Source organism: Papio anubis, chromosome 16 (assembly GCF_008728515.1).
Source record: "Papio anubis isolate 15944 chromosome 16, Panubis1.0, whole genome shotgun sequence".
NCBI classification, from domain to species: Eukaryota; Metazoa; Chordata; class Mammalia; order Primates; family Cercopithecidae; genus Papio; species Papio anubis.
The window spans coordinates 19074577-19090277 of record NC_044991.1 but is presented as its reverse complement, the minus strand read 5'-3'; the positions used below and the strand labels follow the sequence as shown (position 1 = coordinate 19090277).

The window sequence follows — 15701 nt, the reverse complement described above, 5'->3', positions numbered from 1 at the left end:
TTTGAGCCTCGGAAACAGGAATAGGGAAGAGTCATGCAAACCCAGCACCAATGGGAGGGTCAGGAAAAGTCAGTGCACCTCAGAAGCCCTCAGTAGAGGTGACTGGATCCTCAAGGTATCTAGCAGGCAGGTGAAACCTTGGGTCACTACTCAGACCCTCCTGTCTCCAAATTCTGTCAGTCAGTACAGGACAGGCATCTTTCCTATAGAATTACAATGGCCTCAACTGCCACCGCAGTCACAAAATGTATTAGTAAGATGAAAACACTGAATCACAAAGAGGTCAAGAAATTAATCAAGGTTGCCCAGGTGGTCACCAACAGGTCCAGAACTTGAAGCCAAACACCATTTCTCACCCAGGACTCTTTGATCTTGCTTTTATAACACAGGCCCAATTTTGAGCAGGCACTGGTATTCTCTCTCAAATGCAAAATCTCATAAATTCTTACAGGTCAACAATAAAAAAGACAAATAGCCAGGCACAGCGGCTTGCACCTACAGTCCCAGCTACTAGGGAGGCTGAGGTGGGAGGATTGCTTGAACCCAGGAGTTCAAGGTTACAGTGAGCTATGATCACGCCACTGCACTCCAGCCTGGGCAACAGAGTGAGACTCTCTCAATCAATCAATTGAAATGTGCAAAGGATTTGAATACACCTTTGTCCAAAAAAAAACATACGTTGGCCAATAAGCACAAGAAAAGACAGGTTAAATATCTGTTATGCGTTAAATTGCTGAAAACTCCCCCAAAACTCTTATGTTGAAGTTCTAACCCTGAGTACCTTAGACGGTGCCCTTAGTTGGTTGGAGAGAAGGTCTTTACAGAGGTTATCAAATTAAAATGAGGTTGCAGGCTGGGCGCAGTGGCTCACGCGTGTAATCCCAGCACTCTGGGAGGCCAAGGCGTGAGGATCACAAGGGCAGGAGATCGCGACCATCCTGGCTAACACGGTGAAATCCCGTCTCCACTAAAAATACAACAAATTAGCCAGGCGTGGTGGCGGTCGCCTGTACTCCCAGCTACTCGGGAGGCTGAGGCAGGAGAATGACGTGAACCTGGGAGGCAGAGCTTGCAGTGAGCCGAGATCATGCCACTGCACTCCAGCCTGGATGACAGAGCGAGACTCCCTCTCAATAAATAAATAAAATAAAATAAAATAAAATAAAATAAAATAAGGTGGCCAAGGTGGGTCCAAATCCAATATGATGGGTATCCCTATAAAAAGGGAAAATCTAGAAACAGACATACACACAGGGAGAATACCATGTGAAACTGAAGGAGGAGTCTAGAGTGACGCTTCTATATGTAAGGAATGCCAGAGATTGCCAGCAAACCACTGGAAGCTAGGCAAGAGGCATGGAACAGATTCTCCCTCACAGCCCTCCAAAGGAAGCACCCTTGACACCTTGATCTCAGACATTTAGCCCCTCGAATAATAAGACAAATGTCTGCTGTTCAAGCAACTCAGTTTGTGTTACTTTGTTACCATAGCCCTAGCAAACTAATACAGCATTATTAGTAATCAGGGAAATGCAAATCAAAACCACAATGAGACCCCCTGACACCCATCGGAATGGCTATAATCAAAAAAACATAATGAGGCCGGGCATGGTGGCTCATGTCTGTAATGCCAACGTTTTGGGAGGCCAAGGTGGGCAGATCACTTGAGGCCAGGAGTTTGAGACCAGCCTGGGCACCATCGCAAAACCTCATCTCTACTAAAAATACAAAAATTAGCCGGTATGCATGCAGTCTTTGAAATATAAAAACAGTAACAACAATTAATAATAAAAATTAGCCAGGCGTGGTGGTGCACGTCTGTGTCCCAGCTACTTGGGGAAGGAGAATTACTTAAACCTATGAGGTGGAGGTTCAGTAAGCTGAGATTGCACCATTGCATTCTAGCCTGGGTGACAGAGCAAGACTCTGTCTCAAAAAAAAAAAGCAAAGCAAAGCTAATGCTTTAGTGATTAACTGCGTGCCAGGTACTTTCCGCACACTAATTCATTTAACTGTAACAACAACCCTATGTTGATCCCAATTTACAGACGATGAAACTGAGGCACAGAGAGGGCCACCACCATCTCTAATTGCTCCTTACCTGTGCGAAAGGCTCTAAAAGGCAGCTTCCACAAGGGCTGTAGAGATTGGCTCAGGGCAGTGATCTCACGGTGATGGAGGCTATAACCAAGCAAAATGAACCATTAAATATTATTCTTAAAATTAAAATTAGTGGATTAATCGGCAAAATTTAAATACTCAATAACAATATTGTATCAATGTAAATGTCTTGGTTTTGACAACTGTACTGTAGGTAAGAAAATGTCCTGTAGGGAAAGGACTGAAATATTTATTTATTCATTCATTCATTCTTGAGATGGAGTCTTGATCTGTCACCCAGGCTGGAGTGCAGTGGCACAATCTCAGCTCACTTTAACCTCCGCCTCCCAGGCTCAAGAGATTCTCCTGCCTCAGCCTCCCTAGTAGCTGGTACTACAGGCATGTGCCACCACGCCCGGCTAATCTTCGTATTTTTAGTAGAGATGAGTTTTCACCATGTTGGCCAGGCTGGTCTCGAACTCCTGATCTCATGTGATCCATCCGCCTCGGCCTCCCAAAGTGCTGGGATTACAAGTATAAGCCACCGCACCCGGCCTAGAAAAGGACTTAAAAGCAAAAGGTCATCAAGTTGGCAAATTGCTCTCAAGTGTCTCAGGAAAAAAATGTGTATGTATCACACACATACACATATAGAGATGGAAAATGAGAAAGCAAATAGGGCTGACATTTGAGGAATCTGGGTAAAAGGTATTTGGGAATTCTATGTACTATTTTTATAACTTTCTGTAAGCCTGAAACTATTTCTCAATAAAAAGATTTTTTGGGTTTTTTTTGGGAGGCTGAGGTGGGCAGATCACCTGAGGTTGGGAGTTTGAGACCAGCCTGACCAACATGGAGAAACCCCACCTCTACTAAAAATACAAAATTAGCTGGGTATTGTGGCACATGCCTGTAATTCCAGCTACTTGGGAGGCTGAGGCAGGAGAATCACTTGAACCTGGGAGACGGAGGTTGAGATGAGCTGAGATCGTGCCGTCGCACTCCAGCCGGGGCAACAAGAGCAAAACTGCATCTCAAAAAAAAAAAAAAAAAGAAAGTACTATTCTGGTTCATTTAGTTTCTCTTCTTTGTTTCATCTTTGCCTGGAGAAATCAGACATATTCTCAGTGGCAATAAATGACTATGCGGGCAAGCAAAGCATTAATGAGTTTTTGGTTGAGTTTCCCTTAATCAAAGAGGAAATATCTCACTTTCAGTTTAGATATCACTTCAGTTTCCCCAAATACTGACCTGAAATCTAAAGTAAAAAAACTGTATCCAAGTCAATAAACATTTTTTTCCTTGGAACCCTTTATGATAGAATAATTCACTCTATTATAAATGTCTAAATTAGTATTTTTGTGAAAAATAGAATTGCATTTATTACTTTCATACTATAACATTTACTTCCGTGGATATTTAGTTATGTCTTTTGTGTGTGTGTGTGTGTGTGACAGAGTCTCACTCTGTTACGCAGGCTGGAGCGGATCTTGGCTCACTGCAACCTCCACCTCCCGGGTTCAAGCGATTCTCATGCCTCAGCCTCCTGAGTACCTGGAATTACAGGCACACGCCACCACACCTGACTAATTTTTGTATTTTTAGTAGAGACACGGTTTCACCACGTTGGCCAGGCTGGCCTCAAACTCCTGACCTCAAGTGATCCACCTGCCTCGGCCCTCCAAAGTGCTGGGATTACAGGCGTGAGCCACAGCACTTAGCCCAAGTTATGTCTTATATAGATATCCTACAAACGTTATCAGATTTAGGTATTTTCCTTTTTTCGCATAAAATTTCCTTGCCTTACAAACACCTGGCTGAGCACGATGGCTCACGCCTGTAATCCCAGCATTTTGGGAGGCCGAGGTGGGTGGATCACTTGAGGTCAGGAGTTTGAGACCAGCCTGGCCAACATGGTGAAACCCTGTCTCTACTAAAAATACAAAACTTAGCCGGGCATGGTGGCACACACACTGTAGTACTAGCTACTCGGGAAGCTGAGGCAGGAGAATCACTTGAACCTGGGAGGTGGAGGTTGCAGTGAGCTGAGATCATGCCACTGCACTCCAGTCCAGGCAACAGAGCGAGACTCCGTCTCAAAAAACAAAACAAACAAACACCCACCTTGCCAGGCTGGGCATTGCAGTTCACAACTATAATCCTGGCACTGTGGGAGGCTGAGGCGGGAGGATTGCTTGAGCCCAGGAGTTCAAGACCAGCCTGGTGAAACCCCATCTGTACAAAAAATACAAAAATTAGCCGGGCATGATGGTGTGTGCCTGTAGTCCTACCTAACCAAAAAGCTGAAGTGGGAGGATCGCCTGAACCCAGGAGGCAGAGGTTACTGTGAGCCGAAATCACGCCACTGTAGTCAAGCCTGGGTGACCGAGTAGGACCCTGCCTTAAAAAAATCAAAAACCACACCCTTGCAGCATAGCGCTATTGTAGCTAACATGATGAATCCGATCCTCCTATAGGCAAACAAGGTTTGTACGGAGAAAAAGCATCTTACCATGACGAGCGCCACCCCCAAGGCCAGCCAGATATACAGCTATTAACACAATGAAGGGTGTATTTCAGTATATGAAAGTTCTTTCAGTTCTGAACAATGTTCATTTCTTAGACTGGATACTCCCACTACCACAGCAAAAAGCCTAAAATCCTGCTTTCTAAACAGAATTTTAACAGGAAGTGCAAAAACCGACTAAAGCATGAATTGTTGTATTCTGTACACTGCCACATTGTGTTTTCCAGAATACTGAAAAACCCCTAACTGAAAGAATGTTTGCAGACTGATTAACAAGGCTTTGTCTGACAGGAGGAAATAGGAATGGAAGATGACCATTTATATATCCACTGTAACTGGACACAGGGCACTCAGGTGGTTTGTTCTGCATATCCACCTTCCCCCTCAGGAACCCTGCCCAAGAACAAAGAGCTCAGCTTTTTGTCCACTGCTGTAGCCCCAGTTGCTGGAACAAATATTGGGAAATTCATTCTATCAGTTTGGTACATCAGATTTAGGTACTTTCCTTTTTGCACATAAAATTTCCTTGACTTAAAAACAGCTAGCCAGGCATGGTGGCTCATGCCTGTAATCCCAGCACTTTGGAAGGCCAAGGCGGGTGGATTACTTGAGGTTAGGAGTTCAAGACCAGCCTGGTCAACATGGTGAAACCCCATTTCTACTAAAAATACAAAAATTAGCCTGGTGTGGTGGCACACACGCTGTAGTACCAGATACTCAGGAGGCTGAGGCAGGAGAATTTTATTATGGGATCTTCCCAATTTTCAGATGAATGCTGTCATTTCTTCAGTCCTACACAAACACTGTCTACCATGTTATCATTCTTTGGTCCCCCTACTTTTCTGCTCTTCTTCATTCCAAGCCTAAAAAGAGCTCTCTATTCACTGTCACCACTTCCTCACCTCTCAGCCTCTTAGTCCCATTCAATAAGGTTTTGTTCCTATCACACCACCTCATCAAGGTCACCAACAACCCTGCCTGTTGCCAACACCGACACACACACACATCTGAGGTCTCATCTTACTTGACGTCTCAGCAGCATGACACAGTTGATCTTTCTCTCCTTGAAAAACTCTTCACTGGGCTTTTGGGACCGTGATTTTTTCCTCCTGTTTCTTCTCAGTCTCTATTTGTGAATTCTCCTTTGCTTCCTAACTGTGGATTCTTGCCATGCCCAGGGTTCAGATCTCTTCTCTACCTATGCACTCTCCCCAGAGATGCTTATCCAGTCCCACGGCTTTAAAGAACCATCCACTGATGACTCCTTCATTGCTCCTCCAGGGGCCAGCTACCCAGTGGCCCCACTTTGAGTCCTCTTAAACTGAGTCTGTAGAAAACAGGATTCCTGACCCTCTCTAACTCACCTTCAATCTGCTCCTGCCCCAGAGTTCTCTATCCATAGCAGAGACTAGCCAGATATTTACCAAATGCACTTCCTCTTCTGGACACCTGTTAGACTACATTTCCCAGCCTCCCATGCAGCAAGGTGTGGCCATGAGACTGAGTGTGAACCAATGAAATCTGAGGATCATTCAGGCTTCCCAGGCATTCACCTCCCAGCTTACCTCCTCCAGCCAGCTTGATGCAGACAAACATGCCAACTGTGGAAGTATTAAAGATGGCAGGAAGGCCAGGCCTGGTGGCTCACACCTGTAATCCTAGTGCTTTGGGAGGCTGAGGTGGGGGGATTGCCTGAGCTCAGCAGTTCGAGACCAGCCTGGGCAATATGGTAAAACCCAGTAGCTACTAAAACACAAAAAATTAGAGGGGTGTGGTGGTGTGCACCTGTAATCCCAGCTACTCAGGAGGCTGACGCAGGAGAATTGCTTCAACCTGGGAGGCAGAGGCTGCAGTGAGCCGAGATCATGCCACTGCACTCCAGCCCTGGGTGACAGAGCAAGACTCCGTCTCCAAAAAAAAAAAGATGGCAGGAGACTGGGTCCCTGAACATTGCTTGGAGAACAGCTGCCCTGCCAATCAGGAGCACCCAATAGGGCTTTACAAAAGTGAGAAATAAACTTCTACTGCGTTAAGCCACTGAGAATGCTAGCGTTTATCTGTTACAGTACCAGCATTACTATAATTAACATACCAGGTCAAAACAAGGTACCACTGTTCATCCAGCCACTCAGGTACAACCCCTTTTTTTTTTGAGACGGAGTCTCGCTCTGTCGCCCAGGCTGGAGTGCAGTGGCTGGATCTCAACTCACTATAAGCTCCGCCTCCCGGATTCACGCCATTCTCCTGCCTCAGTCTCCCGAGTAGCTGGGACTACAGGCGCCCGCCACTTCGCCCGGCCAGTTTTCTGTATTTTTTAGTAGAGACGGGGTTTCACCATGTTAGCCAGGATGGTCTCGATCTCCTGACTCATGATTCGCCCGTCTTGGCCTCCCAAAGTGCTGGGATTACAGGCATGAGCCACTGCACCCAGCCCAGGACTCATTTTTAAGTCCTTTCTTTCTCATCATCCAAATTCAATCCACTGGCAAGGCATGAAAACTTTACCACTGGCCAGGATTGGTGGCTCACGCCTGTAATCTCAGCACTTTGGGAGGCTGAGGCAGGTGGATCACCTGAGGTCGGGAGTTTGAGACCAGCCTGGGCAATAAGTGAAACCCCGTCTCTACTAAAAATACAAAAAAATTAGCCTGCCAATGTGGTGAAACCCCATCTCTACTAAAAATACAAAAAATTAGACGGGTGTGATGGTGGTGGCCTGTAATCCCAGCTACTTGGGAGACTGAGGCAAGAGAACTGCTTGAACCCGTGAGGTGGAGGTTGCAATGAGCCAAGATCACACCACTGAACTCCAGCCTTGGCATGACAGAGAGAGACTTTGTCTGAAAAAAGCAAAAAATAAAGGCCGGGCATGGTGGCTGATGCCTGTGAGAACTCCCAGCACTTTGGGAGGCCAAGGTGGGTGGATCACAAGGTCAGGAGTCCGAGACCAGCCTGGCCAGCACGGTGAAACTCCATCTCTACTAAAAATACAAAAATTAGCCAGGTGTGGTGGTCGGCGCCTATAGTCCTAGTTACTCAGGAGGCTGAGGCAGGAGAATTGCTTGAACCTGGGAGACGGAGGTTGCAGTGAGCCGAGATCACGCACTGCACTCCAGCTTGGGTGACAGAGCAAGACTGTCTCGAAAAAAAATAAATAAAACAGAAAGACAAAATCCCACATCTTTTCAACCTCTCAGATCTCTAGCTACTTTCCCTCTCTTCCTCCTCACTCACTCCTCTTGCCGCTCCTTGTCCACACCACATGTGTGCCCCTTTCCACACTCCTCCATTTGCTGTTTGCTCTGCTGGGTACACCCCTCTCCTATGTGGCTCACTCTCTCATCATTTAGTTCTCTGCTCAAATGCTACTCCTCAGTGCAGTTTTTCCTGAGCACTGTATGCCCAAGACTTGGCCCTCTTGAGCACTAACTTCTGAATTTTTTTTTTAAATTTTTCTGGGTATGTAGTAGGTATATATATTTATGTGTTACATGAGCTAGTTTGATACAGGCATGCAATGTGGAATAATCACACTAGGTAAATGGGATATCTTATCCCCTCAAGCTTTCAAGCTCTGTGTTACAAATAATCCAGTTACACTCTTTTAGTGTTTTGTTTTTTGAGACGGCGTTTTGCTCTGTCGCCCAGGCTGGAGTGCAGTGATCTCGGCTCAGTGCAACCTCTGCCTCCCAGGTTCAAGCATTTCTCTGCCTCAGCCTACCGAGTAGCTGGGATTACAGGCGCCCACCACCATGCCTGGCTAATTTTTTGTATTTTTAGTAGAGACGGGGTTTCACCCTCTTGGCCAGGCTGATCTTGATCACAACCCTGTTGTGCTAGCAAATACTAGGTCTTACTCATTTTATTTTATTTTTTTGAGATGGAGTCTTGCTCTGTTGCCCAGGCTGGAGTGCAATGGCACAATCTCAGCTCACTGCAACCTCTGACTCCCGGGTTCAAGCAATTCTCCTACCTCAGCCTCCTGAGGAGCTGGGATTACAGGAGCACACCACCATGCCTGGCTAATTTTTTGTATTTTCAGTAGTGACAGGGTTTGTTGGCCAGGCTAGTCTTGAACTCCTAACCTCAGGTGATCCACCCACCTGAGCCTCCAAAGTGCTGGGATTACAGGCGTAAGCCACTGCGCCTGGCCCATTTTATTTTTTTGATACCCATTAACCATCCCCATTTCCTCCCATCCCCCCACTACCCTTTCCAACTTCTGGTAACTATCCTTCTACTATCTCCATGAGTTCAACTGTTTTAATTTACAGCTCCCACAAATAAGTGAGAACATGCAAAGTCTGTCTTTCTGTTGAACACTAACTTCTTAATTATCTTGCTTTTTCTTCATAGCATTTCTCATTACCCAAAATGAATGGATTCTGTATGTATTCAGTTATTTGTTTACTGTATGTATACCTCGATGAACACAGGGGTTTATCTGTGTTCTCACTGGCCTTCAATCTCAACAGTGAGAGTATGCCCAGAAAGATGAATGGATGGGTTAAAACAGATGTCTCTTCTACATGCATTCTACATCACATCCCGCAAGTAGGGAATTAAAGCCCACAATTAAGCACTACAGTCTGCCTGTGCAACTCAAATCTCAGCGCTACCACTTCTTAGCAGCTGTGTGACCTTAGGAAATTTCTTAACTAATCTTAAGCCTCAGTTTCTCCACCTGCAAAAACAAAACTCACCTCATTAGAAGACAAGCATGCAAAACCTGAGCCCAGGGCCTAGCACCTAATTACATTGTTATTACTATTAAGAGTTGATATGGCCGGGCGCGGTGGCTCAAGCCTGTAATCCCAGCACTTTGGGAGGCCGAGACGGGTGGATCACGAGGTCAGGAGATCAAGACCATCCTGGCAAACACGGTGAAACCCCGTCTCTACTAAAAAATACAAAAAACTAGCCGGGCGAGATGGCGGGCGCCTGTAGTCCCAGCTACTCGGGAGGCTGAGGCAGGAGAATGGCGGGAACCCGGGAGGCGGAGCTTGCAGTGAGCTGAGATCTGGCCACTGCCCCCCGGGTGGGGGAAAGAGGGAGACTCCGTCTCAAAAAAAAAAAAAAAAAAAAAAAAAAGAGTTGATATTCAGCTGACATACACTGGGATGGCCATATCAATCATCTATGACCAGCATTCACTCTCACTAATCTGTCTCCATAGTGTCCTGGTTATAAGTTTTTTGTTTTTTTTTTTTGAGACAGGGTCTCACTCTGTCACCCAGGCTGGAATGCAGTGGTGAAATCACAGCTCACTGCTGCCTCGACCTCCTGGGCACAAGTGAACCTCCCACCGTAGCTTCCCAAGTAGCTGGGACCACAGACATGCACCCAGCTACTTTTTGTAGAGAGGAGGTCTCACTATGTTACTCACGTTGGTCTTGAACTCTTGGGCTCAAGCAATTCTCCCACTTCAGCCTCCCAAAGTGTTAAGATTACAGACATAAGTCACCACACCTGGCCAATTGCACTACTTTTTTCTTTTTCTTTTTCTTTTTTTGAGACAGGGTCTCACTTTGTTGCCCAGGCTGGAGTGCACTGGCATGACCTTGGTTCACAGCAGCCTCAACCCCCTGGGCTCAAGCAGTCCTCCTACCTCAGCCTCCCAAGTAGCTGGGACTACAGGTATGCACCACCATGACCAGCTAATTTTTGTATTTTTTGTACAGATAGGGTTTTGGCATGTTGCCCAGGCTGGTCTTGAACTCCTGAGCTCATGCAATCCACCTGCCTTAGCCTCCCAAAGTGCTGGGATTACAGGCGTGAGACACCACGCCCAGGCCTAAGACATTTTTAACATCACTGCTAGTAGTAACATTTTGCCTATAGTCCTTATGTCTCCCTTGTTTTCTAAAGCTGTGAAAGTTCTCCTAAAACAGAACTGACAGACCTCTTGAAGGCATTATCCCATATTCCACCTTGTATTACAAGTATATAATAAAGTTCCTTGAAGACAAGGCCTATTTCAAATGTTTTTAAATTCTTCATTCTCTCCTCCTCCCCTTCTTTTTTCTCCCTTCTCCATGGTCCCTTGACACTGTGGCTTGCAGTGGTAAGGATGTCATAAATATTTCTGAACGGAAGTCATGCACGAGAAACTACTTCCTAGGTACTATTGTCCATACTTGCCTGAACCTAAGAATCACCTGTAAAAACTACAGTTGCCAGGGCCCCAACTTGTATCTACTGAATCTGAAATTGGCAGCAGGATGGGGGCATGTCTGGAATCTTTTTTTTTTTTTTTTTTTTTGAGACAGAGTCTCGCTTTGTCGCCCAGCCTGGAGTCCAGTGGCGCAATCTCGGCTCACTGCAACTTCCGTCTCCCGGGTTCAAGAGATTCTCCTGCCTCAGCCTCCTGAGTAGTTGGGACTACAGACACAAGCCACCATACCCAGCTAATTTTTGTATTTTCAGTAGAGACGGGGTTTCACCATGTTGGCCAGGCTGGTCTCGATCTCCTGACCTCGTGATCCACCCACCTTGGCCTCCCAAAGTGCGGGGATTACAGGCATGCGCCACCGTGCCCGGCTTTTATTTTTATTCTTTTAAATCAGCTAGCCTCCCAAGTCACAGCAGGCTCAGAGAGACTTCCAAGGAATCTCTATTTCTTTTTCCTTTTTTTTTTTTTTGAGACGGAGTCTCGCTCTGTCGCCCAGGCTGGAGTGCAGTGGCGCGATCTCGGCTCACTGCAAGCTCTACTTCCCAAGTAGCTGGGACTACAGGCGCCCGCCAAAATGCCCGGCTACTTTTTTATATTTTTAGTAGAGATGGGGTTTCACCATGTTAGCCAGGATAGTCTCGATCTGCTGACCTCGTGACCCGCCCGCCTCAGCCTCCCAAAGTGCTGGGATTACAGGCGTGAGCCACCGCGCCCGGCCAGGAATCTCTATTTCTAACAAGCATCCCAGCCCATTCAGCCCATTCTTTTATCAAATGAGTTTGGGAAACATGGCCCTAAATTATTACCCAAGATGTTATCTATCACCTGTCACACATCACCCAGTTATTGAAAAACTTACCTGAAATATAAGGTTTTCATTTACATGTCTCACAAATAGACACTGGTTTACTAAAAACCTACAGAAATGTTATCTTTTTGGTTTGTGTATCAATATCATTTCTATCTTGATACAGAATACCTTTGAAAATTAAGACTTCTGGCCGGGCGCGGCGGCTCAAGCCTGTAATCCCAGCACTTTGGGAGGCCGAGGCGGGTGGATCACGAGGTCAGGAGATCGAGACCATCCTGGCTAACATGGTGAAACCCCGTCTCTACTAAAAATACAAAAAACTAGCCGGGCGTGGTGGCGGGTGCCTGTAGTCCCAGCTACTCGGAGGCTGAGGCGGGAGAATGGCGTGAACCCGGGAGGCGGAGCTTGCAGTGAGCCGAGATCGCGCCACTGCACTCCAGCCTGGGCGACAGAGCGAGACTCCGTCTCAAAAAAAAAAAAAAAAAAGAAAATTAAGACTTCTTATTGTACCCAAATCTTCATCCCTCTCACCCTCTGCATCTAAGTCTAATCTTATCTATCTACACTGGTACTAAAATACAGCTTTTTTGGCCGGGCACGGTGGCTCATGCCTGTAATCCCAGCTCTTTGGGAGGCCGAGGCAGATGAATCACAAGGTCAGGAGATCGAGACCATCCTGGCTAAAATGGTGAAACCCCGTCTCTACTAAAAATACAAAAAATTAGCTGGGCGTGGTGGCGGGCGCCTGTAGTCCCAGCTACTCGGGAGGCCGAGGCAGGAGAATGGCGTGCACCCGGGAGGCGGAGGTTGCAGTGAACCGAGATCCCGCCACTGCACTCCAGCCTGGGCAACAGTGCGAGACTCCATCTCACGGAAAAAAAATATATATATATGTGTGTATATATATGTGTGTGTATATATACGTGTGTGTGTATATATACGTATATATGTGTGTGTATATATGTGTATATATAGCTTTTTTCTCCCCCTTTTTAAAATGATGGTGACTGAGGTACAGCTTCCTCTCATCATTTAAAAAAATTATTGTAGATGGGGTGCGATAGCTCACCTCTGTAATGCCAGCACTTTCGTAGGTGAAAGTGGGTGGATGGCTGGGTGCGGTGGCTCATGCCTGTAAACCCAGCACTTTGGGAGGCCGAGGCAGGCAGATCACGAGGTCAGGAGATGGAGACCACCCTGGGAAACATGGTGAAACCCCATCTCCACTAAAAATACAAAACTTAGCTGGGCATGGTGGTGCGCGGCTGTAGTCCCAGCTACTTGGCAGGTTGAGGCAGGAGAATCGCTTGAACCTGGGAGACAGAGGTTGAGGTGAGCCGAGATCACACCACTGCACTCCAGCCTGGGCGACAGTGAGACTCCATCTCAAAAAAAAAAAAAAAAAAGTGGATAGATCACTTGAGCCCAGGAGTTCGAGACCAGCCTGGGCAACATGATAAAACCCTGTGTCTACCCTCCCCCAAAAAAACAAAAAAAAAACAGCTGGGCGTGGTGGCGTGCACCTGTGGTCCTAGCTACTCAGGAGGCTGAGGTGGGAGAACTGCTTGAGCTGAGGAGGTGGAGGCTGCAGTGAGCCATCATCACACCGCTGCACTTCCTCTTGGGCAACAGAGTGAGGCTCTGATTCCCAAAACAAATAAACAACAACAAAAACTTTTTTAAGATGTCATATTTTAGTCCTTCCAATTCATGACACACTTTATTTTTAATTTTTTTGAGACAAAGTCTCACTGTGCCGCCCAGGCTGGAGTGGGGTGGCGCAATCTTGGCTCATTGCAACCTCTGCCTCCCAGGTTCAAGCAATTCTCCTGCCTCAGCCTCCCAAGTAGCTGGGATTACAGGTGCCTGCCACCACGCCCAGCTGATTGTTGTATTTTTTAGTAGAGACGGGGTTTCACCACATTGACCAGGCTGGTCTCGAACTCCTGACCTCAAGTGCTCCACCCACCTTGGCCTCCCAAAGTGCTGGGATCACAGGCGTGAGCCACCGCACCTGGCCTATGACACACTTTAAATGAATTCAGGGTTGACTCATAAACAGCGCGCCTGCTAATAACATTGAAAACAAAGCCTTCTGCCCAAATTCTAACAGTTACCACCATAATGCAGAGCCCTCTCCTGAGAGATAATCATTTCTGTACAGTTAATGATGAAAATGTCACGCTTTCATAACAAGACCAATGACGGTTACTGTTTCCCCCTCAGTCCAAATCCGGTGTCCTTCTCCTCCCAAAACTACAATAAGTTATCCTCTGATCAACGCTGACAAAATGAACCCTGTAGGAAACACACAAGTATGACGCATCTCTCAAATCTTAGCTCTTTGAAATGACACCAGGCAGCCGACTCTGAGTCACAGATACCAACATTTTAACCCATTTTCTGACAGTCCAAATGCTCTATTTTCTGTAATAACAACTGTCCCCACAGTGGGCAGCCTGAGAGAAAGATCGTCGCGTGAGAGAGAGGTACCTTGATTCCTGGCTCTGCTACAAACTGGCTAGGTGAACTCGAGCAAATCCCTCCCTCTCTTGGAGCCCCAATCTCATTAACTCCAAAGAGAGACAGCTGGACTAAGAAGACCCCTCAAGTCTCTTCAATTTCCAAGAACCTAACAGCTGGGGGTCACAAGGGTAACCAAGACTCTAGCCCCATAACAGACTGTTTTGAGATTACTTAATCCAACCCTCGAGCTTCAAAGACTAAGATCCAGAAATGAAAGTAGACTGACACTCAATCTAGTGCCCTTCCCACAAGACATCTCTCCTTCTACAAAAACGAACACATGAGAAAATGGCATCTGAACATCTGAAAGCCCTGCCTCGAGTCGAGTGACGGGCAGGAAGCCTATTTCATCTGGTTTTGTCCCTCGTGAACTTCCACCTAGCTGGAAAGGGCAAAGCGAGACTTTCTAGGCCACACCCTAACTAAATTCGGACCGCCCTACACAGGAGCAGTCGCACCTGCTTCTAAGCTCGAGGTGAAGGTAGCTCCGTCTCCACCCAAGCTCGCCTCAGAGCGAGCCCGCGACAGAGAAACATCTCTCTCCAGACCCCAGCTTGGTCCAGGTTGCCCCACGCCCCAGGGCAGTCTCTCCGCGCTGCTATACCTGCTCCGCCACGGCGCGACCCCGTGCAGTAATCGCAGGAACCGGTGCACCACGGACGTCGCCATCTTCTCTCCTCCCGCTCAGCGAGCCAAGCCCCCTTCACACGCTGGGCGCACGCCTAAGGCGTCACGAGTCTCGAGTTCACTGGGCCAATGAGAAAAGCGCGGGCTGGGGGCGGAGCCGACTAAGCTCCGCCCTATGTCTACTACCCACCCCATCCGCTTGGCACCTCCGGAGCTGGGGTAACTAGTGCGGGTGGTGGAGCTGTCGGTTTCGCTAAACCTGGGCTTGGTCGCAGCACTGCCACTCCTCCTCCTTCCCTCTGGCGTGCTTTTCCGCATGTACCTGGAAAATCTGAGTCATCCAAGGTCCAAGAATGTCGTTTCAAGTGATCGAACTTGCTCATTTTACAGATGGGGAAACTGGGCATCCATGACTCAGCTCTCGTTTTCTGAGTGCCAGAGTGTGTTGTGAGCACTTTGCATGCATGGTGTAACATCATTCTTATCTCCTACCGCTGTGCTGCCAGGGAGACCGGGGACAAACGGTCTTGGATCACCCAGAAATGCAACCAGTCGTTAAATTCGGTGCCTGGTGCTTGCTCTTAAAAAGGTTCCTATCTTCAATTGTAAGAGGAAAACGAGTTTTCAATCGTGTCTGCTACTTTTTACTGAGCACTGACTAGAGACTCGTGGCTAGGACCGAAACATTATCCCCATTTTAAAGATGAGGTACCTGAGGCTCAGAAAGGTTAAGCGACATCTTCAAGGGTACATAAAGGGCACATGCTCAAAGACTATAAAATAGTGAAGCCAGAATTGGAACATACGTCTCTGACTCCAAAAACCATGTCCTAAACATTCTTCCTATTTTTTTTTTTTTTCCTGAGACAGAGTCTTGCTCTGTCGCCCAGGCTGGAGTGCAGTGGTGCAATCTCAGCTCACTGCAAGCTCCGCCTCCC

The 15701-nt window shown here is 47.1% G+C and overlaps 1 protein-coding gene across 4 annotated transcripts in view; it reads right to left on the bottom strand.

Annotated features, from left to right (window-relative positions):
- The window catches only part of PISD (phosphatidylserine decarboxylase), a 45033-nt gene extending 29862 nt beyond the window's left edge, over positions 1-15171 (bottom strand). For 2 of the 4 annotated variants that reach the window (XM_017944564.3, XM_017944566.3), the window contains exons 1-2: positions 14741-15171; positions 2102-2181 (exon numbers count right to left, since the gene is read on the bottom strand). Coding sequence is in view for 2 of the 4 variants with exons in the window: in XM_017944566.3 (XP_017800055.1) it covers positions 2102-2181; positions 14741-14805 (145 nt within the window). In the remaining 2 variants the exon portion in view is untranslated. Of the gene's footprint in view, positions 1-2101; positions 2182-4224; positions 4330-14740 lie in introns of those variants that run through there. The other 2 variants (XM_017944567.2, XM_031655934.1) reach the window with 2 other exon arrangements.
- Between the last annotated feature and the right edge of the window lie 530 nt (positions 15172-15701).